The sequence below is a fragment of the Lethenteron reissneri genome, chromosome 26 (assembly GCF_015708825.2).
Source record: "Lethenteron reissneri isolate LAM-NWPU_2019-01 chromosome 26, ASM1570882v1, whole genome shotgun sequence".
In the NCBI taxonomy this organism is placed as follows: domain Eukaryota; kingdom Metazoa; phylum Chordata; class Hyperoartia; order Petromyzontiformes; family Petromyzontidae; genus Lethenteron; species Lethenteron reissneri.
Genome location: NC_083804.1, coordinates 2,019,252 through 2,031,012, shown reverse-complemented (window position 1 = coordinate 2,031,012; position 11,761 = coordinate 2,019,252). Strand labels below are relative to the sequence as shown.

At 50.4% G+C, this 11,761-nt stretch overlaps 1 protein-coding gene across 1 annotated transcript; it reads left to right on the top strand.

Moving 5' to 3' along the window:
• LOC133347943 (cytochrome P450 7B1-like) lies at positions 1 to 10,041 on the top strand. The gene is made up of 7 exons (XM_061560709.1): positions 1 to 77; positions 2,795 to 2,931; positions 3,790 to 3,974; positions 4,149 to 4,602; positions 5,695 to 5,901; positions 6,880 to 7,061; positions 9,708 to 10,041. Exons 1-7 carry the CDS (start codon positions 1 to 3, stop codon positions 10,008 to 10,010), a joined length of 1,545 nt encoding a protein of 514 aa, XP_061416693.1. The 3' UTR covers positions 10,011 to 10,041.
• Positions 10,042 to 11,761: the final 1,720 nt, after the last annotated feature.

Sequence of the window (11,761 nt, the reverse complement as noted above, 5' to 3'; positions counted from 1 at the left end):
ATGTCGTCCCTGGTGGCCCTCGTCTGCTTGGCCGGACTGCTGATGTTGCTGCTCTACCTGTCCGGGGTGCGACGCAGGTGAGGTTGGCTCCATGACACCCCACACCCCCCCCCCCCCCCACAATGTGTATGTATCTATGTTGAACTTCTTTCACACCGGACGTAAACGAAAGTTGCGGGGGGGGGGGGAGATCGAAGGGGTTACTTAACGGCCTTTGCGATAACTTCACGGCAGCTTCTCAGATGTTTACGTGGGGGCGTACAAAGGTAAAGCGGAGGTTTCTGGTGGTGTTCATGCGAACACGTGTGTGGAGAGAGACTTTAACACGTAGGCTCTCGCGAGCAATATCATCTATAGGTTTTTTTTGGTTTAGATCGCGTAAATATATAAATGTGTCGTTAAAACCCGCCACCACCCGACACAGCCAACTAGTAAGGGTTGTTACGTAAACAGAACGTGCCAATTCGTCACTAGTACAGCACCACCGGTGTGTTGGAGAGCCAAGCCACAACATTTACAATCAGAGTATGACGTTTCGCCAGTAATTACGACTAGCTTCATCAGGCGACAGCCAGATTTGTGGAGAAGTCCACCTGTTTCGTTCCTTATATCAAGGCCGTAGTCATGGAGTCAACATTGGGGGGGACCAAATCTTCCAGGGGGTCTGGGGTCCCCCCCAGAAAAAAAAATCTAAATTTAAAAAAAATGTCTTGCCTAAAATATAAAAAAAGTTCACTAACACATGGGATGGACTTTTTATTTATGTTTTACAATAATGTCTAATAGTGTATTGTATTACATTGCTCTGTTTATTTCCTTTTTTACGTTTTCTTGTTTCATTGTATGTAATGGCAGAGATTATGGATTAATAAAGTTCCACCATAACCACAATCATATGAACAGAAATCTATGCATTGTTATATGAAGGCAAGTCCAGATATTGTGACCAAGGTTTATTCACAAGTAAATTTGGGTGGGCAGCAGAGACGTTTGCTCTGCTCTCCTATCTTCTCCTCGCCTGCCCTCTCTCCTCCTCTTCTCTGGTCCTAATTTCTCCTCTCTTCTCCAGTCATCTTTTTTCCTCTCCTCTGATCTGCAGTCATTTCTGCTCCTTTCCTCTGCTCTCCTCCCCTATCCTCTCATCTCCTCTCAAGGCAATGACACGTGTTTTGACTTGCCATTCTTCAAGCAAAGGATCCAAAGGCCTTTTTGCGCTTATCGTTGACACCGATAAAAGACCGGCATATTCCTTCAAGGTCCAGTCTGTCCAGTTTTTCCTGACGCACGTGACACATGGCCACATTATTCAGCCTTGTTTGACTCATCGAAGATCTAAGCCATGTCTTAAGCTTCCTCAGGACACTAAAACTTCTCTCAGCCTCTACAGGGGAGGCAGGGGCGATCAGCAGGCGTACTGAAGCTGCCACCTGACTGAAGAAACCTCTCACCTCTGGCACAATTTCCCTAATAATGCTCGCAACATCTCAGCTCGTTTGATCTATGTAATTAGCCCCAAACATGGCCAGCTGTACTTGCAGTAGTCTTGAATTCAATTCAGGATAGTAATAATAGTGGAAATTTGTTAAGTTTAGTTATGATTATGATTACATTTGCTCATTATTATTTCGGAAGGTGGTGCGTGGTTGCCTCTCGTAGCATAGCAATTATTTTTCCAAAATATTTTTCATATCAAAATATTGGGGGGGAGAATATTTTGAGCATATTTGAATATTGGGGGGGATGTGTCCCCCCTAATATATTATAATTACGGCCTTGCCTTACATAGAGGCGTAGATGTGGTGACCACGCAGCTGCGCTCTTGCGCCGAGTGGGTGGGGGGGGGGGGGTGATGACTGAGTAAACGTACAGCAGATCGCTTCGCTTCGCATTCTGTTTGGCGATTAACATTCAAGTTTATTTAACACGAGCTGGTTTGCCCGTCCTAGGACGGAAGCTGTAATATTTATTTAAAAAATATTGAGCAGAGTATAATTGTGTCTTGCGTAAATTTAATGGCAGTAAATCTTGCACGAAATTATGTCATCAAACACTTCACTGCATTTCACTGTAGCACTGTATTAATGGCAGTGATTCTGGCAAAAAAACTCTGTCATAAAACACCTAACTTTATGTCACTGTAGCACTTTACATAACTGACCTTCAATTTGTTCAAATTCACTGCTCTGATACTTTATTCTCTTCTGCTTTCAGTTGCTGGGGTTCAAATAAATTGGAATTCGATACAATGTCTGGAACATCACCGAGAAATGTCTATTTTACCACAATGTAGAAGCATAAAATAGACTTACATTTTGTCTCAAGTGCTGAAGAAATAAATAAAGACACCAAATCCACTTAGTTCGCTGCGTAGAATTATTTATTAGATTCACATTCACTAAAGAAACGTCAAACTTAAAGCGAATTTGCGAAAAAAAGTTATTTCCGCTCGACCTTCTGCGTGAGTATAAAAATCCACTCACTCATGAATATTAATGATGGGGGGGGGTGCATGTGGAGTGACGTCACGCGCGTTACACACAAACAGATATTCTTGGTTGCCGGTGTTCTACCCACCGCACCCTCAAAGTGTTGGGTGAACCCCCCACACCCCCCCACACCCCCACACCCCCCACACTCCCCCACTCCCCGCACACCCCCTCCCCCCCACACCCCCACTTTAAACGCTGCCATGCTATGGGGTTGGCAGGGAGGCGCCCAAGCCAGAGCCCCCACTCCCACTTCTCCATAGCCCTGCTCATCCTCTCCCCTGCTGCCCCCCCCCTAACCTGTATAGGCGACCAGGAGAGCACCCTCTGGTACGTGGGTGGATCCCCTATTTTGGAAAAACGTTCGAGTTTTCGCGAGACGGGCAGAGCTTCCTGAAGCGGCTGCAGGAGCAGCACGGCGACATCTTCACGGTGCTCATAGCGGGTGGGTGCCGGGAGTCGCACCGCCCGCCCGCACAGACGGTGCGGCGCAGACCGCGGCAGACGGGGCAGCGCCGTGGCAATATCCGACTCGCTGGCCACTGAAATTGAACTTCTTTCGCACCGTACGTAGCCAACCGCGCTCATCGGAGGTGCGGGGGGGGGGACAACAAACTAAACACAAAGAAGTATTTCTAAAGTGATGAGTCTTCAATGCAGATGATGTAAAAGTGCATAGCTCCAGTAGCTTGCTAATATCGGATTTAAGAGCTGTACCGAACGGCCGCAGAAGCGCATCTGAAAGCGCGCGATGCAGTGACCACAGTTCTTGTTCGATGGCCAGCCAGAAGCCGCTGCGAGGATAACCGGAATTGGTGTGATGGAGGGCTGGAGCTAGGGGGGTTTCTGGTGTGTGCCCTGCACGACCGAATGCGGATAACGCAAACAGCACTGGCTGTGGGTGGTTAATTTTGTTAGAGAAGGGCCCACAGAATAGGATATCAGAGAACAACTTCTGAGATCCCTGCAAGTGATCTCTAATCCACACGAATGGCCCAGCAATGCCCCACCCATCCTTAGCACGGCAATCAAACCGATGTTTTTACCTCTCAGAGATGGGTGAGTTGATGGTATTAGCCCAGTCACCAATTACTGCACAAAGCCATGATTATCATCATCATCAGTCCAGTGCTGGATGAAAGCCTCACCAAGCCACCACCACCACCTCTCATGAGACTGCGATGTACCAATGCACTCAGCACACGTAATAAATAATTGGTCTATTCCACTTGTTCCAGCGCGAGAATTACAAATGTTATTTTGATTGTCGTGTGTCCTTCCGCGGACCTCTGCGTGTACGAAGGTCGATACCTCACCTTCGTCATGGACCCTCACGTGTACCCAGTGATCGAGCGGCACGGCAAGCACCTGAACTTCCAAGCTTTCGCCATGCAGGTGTCGGCCGCCTGCTTCGGGCACCCGCGCTCCGATCACCCGACGCTTGGCGTGCCCACCGAGGAGATCACCAACAGCTACCGCTTCATGCAGGTGTCCTCCACTCAGTAGATGTCGACATAGAGCAGGTGTCATCTACTCAGTAGGCAGCCCACTCAATGGCTGATAATTATGACTTTTCAAGATGATATTAGAGCGATAAAATGAACGTCATCAAAGCGGGAACCAGAGCAGTAACTCGGCTGTGTGTTTGTTTCGTCTCTGCAGGGCTCAGAGCTGCAATCCATGATTGAGAGCACAACAAAGCACTTGCACAGGGTGATCATTCGCAGTGTCCAGGATGCCAAGGATGCCATTTCGGGTGTCAGAAACTGCAACGGCACCAACGGATGGAAGACCGGGAGCCTGAATGAGTTCTGCTTGGCAACGACCTTCGAAGCGGTGTGGGTGACCCTGTTTGGCTCCACCAACGTGGACTGGCTCGACCACGAATTTTCCACCAAGCTGCTGGAGCACTTTGTCCCGTACGACAAGGCGGTGCCCCTGCTGGCTGCCAACGTCCCCATCTCCCTGCTCCGCTCGAGCAGGCACCACCGGGCGCAGCTTGCCACCCTCCTCACGCCCCCGTGTCTGTCCCGCCTCAAGGACTGCTCCTCCGTCGTGGCGGCACGGACGGAGGTCATCAACTCCAACGGAAACCTCAACGACCACCAGAAGGCCGGTGAGCCTGCACGGCGGTGGCGACGACGGGCAGACGAAGCGGCCGCTTAGGGGACCTCTGGCAGCTGAAGGGGTTTCCAGATCCCCTTGAGCTGATAGGGGGTAACAAAAATACAGGCTCATATTCAAATCGTAATCGACGTAACACACCGATTGGCAAACAAAAACTCCTGATGATGCTGGTTGTTTCAATTGTCGGCGAAACGTCGTTAATTCTAAATTGAAAACCCTGTGGGGTTTTTCTCTAACTAATTGCCACGTTCTGTTCACTTGACAAACCTCACTGATTGGCTGTGTCCGGGTGGAGATGGGTGTATGGCCCAATTTGCATTCACGTGATCTAACCTTCATCATGAAGCTTCTTCATCTGTACCGTCTCGTGTCACCACTTTTTATATCTCCACTTCTCTCACGCCACCCATCCTTCTGTCTCTCGTCTGTATCCGTTATTTCGGCTCACCACATCGCCATCCCTTGTCTAGATCTCTTCTCTGATCTCACTGGGAGTTTATAAATACAAATGGGTGGCCCACCAAATGTGATTTTCTTCTTAAGGGCCCCCAATGGGCCATTACCACTGCTGCTTGTTGGTTTGGTGTCAGTTGCCTCTATTGTTTGTTTGGGGCTGGTTTTGTGCCGGGACTTGGCCGGGCTGGATTGCCATCGTGTCATATTTGGTGGAGGACCATGCAAACCTACGGTGGTTCACAAATTATGTTTACCAAAGTTGTCACGAATATTGTTTTCTTTTGTTTAAGGGCCACAGTGTTAATTGTGCTTGTGTACCCACTGCCAACGCAGCAGCAGCGTCACCAAATAACGTGTTTAATTTAAATTCATGAATCACCGTACGGCTCATCGGGGCTTAAATTCAGCCGGTCTGCCCCGTTCCACAACCTGGCGCACCACATCCACCGTGCGTCCCTCTCGCTATGGATGCGGCTCGCGAGTCAGAGACGCCTGCTCGAGTTGCCAGCGCGCGCAAGAAAATATTCGGTGAGAAATCACCCCCCCCCCCCCCCCCGCACCGAACTTGTACGGCAGCATTCCGATCGATGGCCCTGCCGCTCCACTGCTGCCCCCCCCCCCCCAGCCTACCAGCTGCACTTCCTGTGGGGCTCCATGTCGAACACATTGCAGAGCATCTTCTGGAGCATCTACCACCTGCTGCTGCATCCGGACGCGCAGCGTGCCGTGAAGGCCGAGGTGACCGCCTTCCTGGAGGAGACCGGCCAGAGCCCTCGGCTCGGCTCCCCACTGCGCCTCGGCTGCCACCAGTTGGACTCTATGGTCGCCCTGGGTGGGTCTGCCGTGGCATCGCGAGCGAGCGGGCAGAATCGAAGAGCGAGCAGTGAGACAGAACGTTGGGTTGTCGGATTCCGGAGGCGAGGTTAGGGGGTCAGCAGATGGGGACGGCTCGTGATACTATGTATTTATGTACGTATGGTGAACTTCTCTCACACCTTACGTAGTCAACCGTGCTCGATGGAGTGGTGAGGAAGGGCGGGACACTAAACACAAAAAGCAGTTAGAAGGCAATGAGTTTCTCAATCTAGATGGTGACTTAAAAGTGCATCGCTCCAGTGGCTCCCTAATATCGGAAGGTGAGAGCGTTCCAGACGGCCGCATAAACGCATCTGGTGACCGTCATTGTCCGATTGTTTGCCAAGAACCGTCACTGCTGCGAGGATGACCGGAGTTTGCGTGACGGTGGTTTATGCTTCTTGACGAGATCAGCGAGGTATCGTGGCCCATTTGTGGCAGGCACTTTGTGTGTAATGAGTGCGTTAGATGGCGAGTTCGATCCTCATTGAAAGGGAAACGTTTCGTCTTTATCGGACCCTCACCTGATGAAAAGCAAGGACTGCTATTGAATATTTGTTACCGTCGTGAAATGGTTAGCAAAGTGGACTTGCAATCCAGAAAGGTCACCGGTTTGATCTCCCAAGCGTGGGAGTTAAATTCACGGTGCGAGTTTCTTACCTCGCACCGATCAGTGCACTCCAGTCGATCGTGTCGTACGGTGGGGTAAAGCGTGGGTACTCCTGCTTCTGAGATGCCTGGCCGGTAGACCAACAATACCTCCTGAAGGGGCTCTCTGGCGGCCCACTCGCCTGCAGTGGCAGTGAGAAAACAATTGCAGGGCTAAGTCTTTACAAGCGTTCACGCGTGTCAGATTTTGGTCATGTGCATTTGGATTTTGGCAACTTATGCCACGGCCTTAAAGTCACGAGAATTCTCGCGCGGTTACGACGCGCGGTTGCGACGGAGCGAGCAGGCAGCGCAGTGACCGAGAGCCTCCGTCTGACCGCCTCCACGCTCACGATCCGCGTCGCCCAGAAGGACATCGCCATGCCGCTGCCGAACCACGGGACCCTGCGCCTCCGCCAGGGCGACTGGCTCACGCTGCCACCCTACACCTCGCTGCACTTGAACCCCGACGTCTTCCAAGAGCCCCAGGTCACGGGGGTCAGGGGTCACTGCGCCGCACACCTTTGCCATTCATCGACTCTCCCGTCTCATCCATGCCGCGATCGCCCACCGCACTGCGAGTGGCCGCACTTTTAGTCGCCGCATTTCTCTTTCTGCTTCTTTCCTCGCACTTCTGCACTTTGGATCGCCCAGAACTTAGAGGTCCGCTACGGTCACTCTCGCTGATTCATCCACTCCTTTACCGCTACTACCACAGTCGTGGTTCCTTTACAACCTCGTGCCTTGTTACCTCCACCAGTGATGGCTCGAAGCGGTGAAAATTTCCTGGACAAATAATAGATGTTATTATTATTCTTGTTTACTGAAAACTTCGAATGATTCAGCGAGTTCACAGCCGATTAGAGCAAAGGCGTGCCTACTCACGAGTCATGTGCAAGGATGAGAGGGAGATACATAGTTCTTGGCCCAAAATCAACTTGTCAGGAGGACCCAGTGGGGCAAAAGTTCACGCACATTTTCTTTCAAGAATGTCATCTCTAGATCGCACGTCTCTACGATAGCAAAAGTCACCGCGTTAGCACGTTAGGTGAAATATGTTGTCAAAGAAGAGTACCCGAAGCGTTTGATGGAAAATATTGTTGTGTAACGAATGACTGAACCTGCGTTCCTACGGCAACTCTCATCACGGATGCCCCCTATTGGCGGCCTGTCCCTGTGCTGGCTCGGCGGTGGTGGGCATCGTTGTTGACGAGTCGTAGCGCAATGATTTCCACGTGGGTAATATTTTTAATGTGTGCAAAAAACATTTTCTTACCGAAGTTTTCATTTGAACGCTTTTTCTTTTTGTTATGTTGTTATGGGGTCGAACCCAGAGAAGCCGGAGGAAACCCCATGCAGAGCGGAGGGAAAGAACGTACTCGCTCTATGGAGAAAGGCGCCCGGGTTGGGAGTCAAACCGAGGCCCCTTCTTGCTTCCAGACAAAAGCGTTATCACTGCTCCACCCCACAAATTACGAAGTGCTCCGCAACGTATACCTGTGCAGAATATTAAAAATAAATATTAATATTACTATATGCTCAGCATTTGCCAACCCAAGTGGTTACCGACCCAACCAGCTTGGCTCACGGTCCCGGATGCATTGCAACATCCGGGCGTGTGTGGGAAGAGACGGCGGAGGGATTGCTTTGTTCGAAGTGAGATTCCAGTTGAGAAGTAAAAAAAAAACATTTGGCCCAACAGAAAAGGTAGAATGCATGTTTACCTTGGTAGTTGCTGATGCGGAGAATACAAATGTTGTGGGAAACACCTTATCTTTCCCAAACTCCTGCGGGCCGGGCCCTGGTATTTGCACGACTTGAAGTTGATTTGGTGCCAGGCATGAGTAAACGTGTCTGGGTGGATCAGAATTGAATGAGAAACCGTGCATGTATGGCATTATGCCTGCAATGCAGCACTTTGTAGTAGGCAGGGCGAGGTGGTAGGGCAGGGTTACCACATCTGAGGTGCGGGACAAAGACGGCACAGAACGAGGCAAAGAATCTCACAATGCCAGCAGCGGGGGAGACTGCACGCAAATGCATTGTCTTCAGTGGTTGCATTATCACGCAGCTGACAAAAAACGGGGACGTTGATTGTCCCAGAGAGACTTCGCAAAATTTCCCAGGATGCAGCTGCCTCACCGAGAGAGCAAAGTCCTCGTGGGTGCATTCCACGCCTTGGCTGCCACTCCGGCATTGTTCGTGACCGCCTGGATATGGGCAGAGACCAACACTGGGCTTGTCCGCAACCTCATAAAGGTCCTCTTATATCAAATCTAACAATTCCCGAAAGGTTCACTCCAAGGCCGTAGCCATGGAGTCAACATTGGGGGGGGACCTAAATCTTCCAGGGGGTCTGGGGTTCCCCCCCCCCCCCCCAGAAAAAAAATCTAAATTTGAAAACTAATTTCCTGCCTAAAATAGATAAAAATTCACTAACACATAGGATAGACTTTTTTTAACACTGATGTCTAATAGTGTATTGTATTACGTGGCTCTGTTTTTTTTCTTTTTTTTACCTTTTCTTGTTTTATTGTTTTATTGTATGTAATGGCAGAGATTAGGGATTCATAAAGTACAACCATAACCACAATCATATAAACACAAATCTATTTAATAGCAATATATTGGGGGGGGGGGGGGACATTTTGAGCATATTTTAATATTGGCGGGGGGGGGGATGTGTCCTCCCCCCCGCCAATATAGATTATAATTACGGCCTTGGTTCACTCCCTCCCTCGAACTCCCTCCCGTAAGCTCACAAGTGCCTCCTTATTCCTACTAAACATTCTATCTGTTAAGACTTTGGTATATAAATATAAATGTATATTTCCACCTTGCTGCTCCACGTTTTTTCCTGAAATCCCCCCCTTGCCACTCATCGTCAGCTCGGCTCCCTGCGTCCACTTTCCCCTCTTGACTTCCCCGTATAGTCGGCGGCGCTTCTCTCTCCGTGTCGGGGTAGTCAGTCGTCTTCGTCAGCGTTGCCCAAAACACGCGCACACACACAATCACCAAAACACATTTTGGGCGAACATTTCCATCGCCAATTTTGTCAAAGGGAAACTAACACCCCATGCCTCGCTTCACCTCCCTGCCTGCCCCCCTCTCTCTCTCTCTCTCGCCAACACGCAGACCTACAAGTACGACCGCTTCATGGAGGGAGGCAAACCGCGCAAGACCTTCTACAAGGACGGGCGGCCCCTGCGCCACGCGCTCATGCCGTTCGGCTTCGGCGCCACCAAGTGCCCTGGTCGCTTCTTCGCGCTGCTCGTGGACAAGGTCTTCCTGGCGCTGCTCCTCAGCCACGTGGAGATGGAGCTGTGCCCCGGCCAGGTGCCCGTGGAGGCCGACGTGAGCCGGGGCCCGTTTGGGGTCCTCCCTCCGAAGAACGACGTTCAGTTCAGATACCGTCTGCGGCCGGGGCTGGCTGAGTGATGCCCACACGCGCGCGTGTCTGTGCGTGTCTGCGTGTGCGGAGTGGGGAGTGGTGGTGCAGCGGTTAGCGCTGCGCTGCACTACGAAACCCAGCAAACTCGAGTTCGGTTCCCGCTCACGGCCTACACCAGTGACGATTATATGAACCGGTCCTGGGACTCCCCCTAGGTGGACTCGGCATCAAATGAATACCCGGTGCGATGTAAACATCACAGCTAGGGAGACAAAAGCGGCCGAGCGTGGTGCTGGCCACCCACCCCCTCGTGTGCCGTGCCGGCCTTCATCGGTGCTACTCGCTAACAGCACTTGCCCCTACAGTCTGTTAAAAGCTATACGGGGGATCTTTGTCTTTTGAGCGCGCGTGTGTGGGAGTCGTGAAGCAGCGGTCTGTGCTCTGAGCTTGCCTCAATGGCCACCTGATTTCAGTTCACGGCCATGGCTCGCATCAGCGTCGAGTGATAACCACTATCAGGGCGCCCATCGGCACTGGGGAGATATATCATTGACCTCGCCACACCGCCCTCTCTTGCCCCACGGCAGCCTTAATAGGTGCTCGTCAACAATTACTCCCCCCAAACAGTATATGTGCAGGCTACTTGGGAGATCTTTATTCTTTCCGTGTAAGCATGTGTTGATGTGTCAGTTGGCTTCGGTGTGTCATGGTGGGTCGTTGTGAGTATTGCAGTTTGTACGAACGTGTTCGTGTGTATCGGTGTGTATTCATGTGCCGGTGTGCATTGGTGTGTCAGTGTGTGCGTCTATGTGTGTTGTTAATATGTGAATGTGTATCATTGGGTGTCAATACACATTTTATTTTATTTCACCAGGTAAGGCCCACTGAGCTAATATAGCTCGTTTTTAGAAGCGACCTGGCCACAAATGATCGATCAACGAAGTGGCTTATCATCATGTGGAAATTTACAGCAGCCAAATGCTCTAAACGCACGTTTCTAAACATTTAAAAACGTGTGTACTTGTAATTCGAAGGCAGGTGGTGTGACCAGTACGGGGGGCCCATCTATCCCAGCACTGATGTCCACACAGCATAACGAGGCGATCCTGAACAGGTCCCGATGCCCTGTGCCACCGTTGTTTTCCATGGGCTAGAATCGAACTCAGCTTTCTGGGATCATAACGTATGTGGTCCAGTTCACTACTGAACTGTCATAACAGAAGAAATATCAGTGGGACATTGCCCCTTGATGTAGAGCGTCGTCATTAGGTTTAATAAAGCTGGGCTTCATTCCGCACTCATTTTCAGGGATGCTAATAGTCTGGCTTGGTGTAGGGATTGGCGGCATAAGGCACTACCACTACCATACAAGGTAGACCTATACATAATAACCCATTGTTATAATCCTTTGTGAATGTACCGTCGAGTCCGATCATCGTATGAAGGGGCTTGTGACACGAGGGGCGCTCTTGAGCTACCTCTGGCGAAGACACCTTCCGCCAGCAGTGCTTGGGAGGAGACAATTGCAGGGCTGCTCCTTGACCTGTCCATTGGCCAACTCTGTATTAATTTTTTATTATTAATCTATATATATTTTAATATTCTGCTTTCTCCCCCCCCCCCCAACCATAATCATATTCTTCATTTATATTTCCCAGCAATTGTGTTTTATTTGTTTCATAGTCGTTATGTTCACTCGTTCAAGGTGGGGTATTGTTCGTGTCTGTGAGTAGCTTCATGGTGCTCTGATTCTTGCGGTGTTGTACCACACCGATACCAATAAATGGTATTCTCGTCA

Excerpts from the sequence above, each read along its gene's own strand:
- LOC133347943 (XM_061560709.1), top strand. The coding sequence starts at position 1 with ATGTCGTCCCTGGTGGCCCTCGTCTGCTTGGCCGGACTGCTGATGTTG. Across the intron at positions 78-2,794 it reads CTGTCCGGGGTGCGACGCAG|GCGACCAGGAGAGCACCCTC; the intron begins GTGAGGTTGGCT and ends TAACCTGTATAG. Across the intron at positions 2,932-3,789 it reads CTTCACGGTGCTCATAGCGG|GTCGATACCTCACCTTCGTC; the intron begins GTGGGTGCCGGG and ends GCGTGTACGAAG.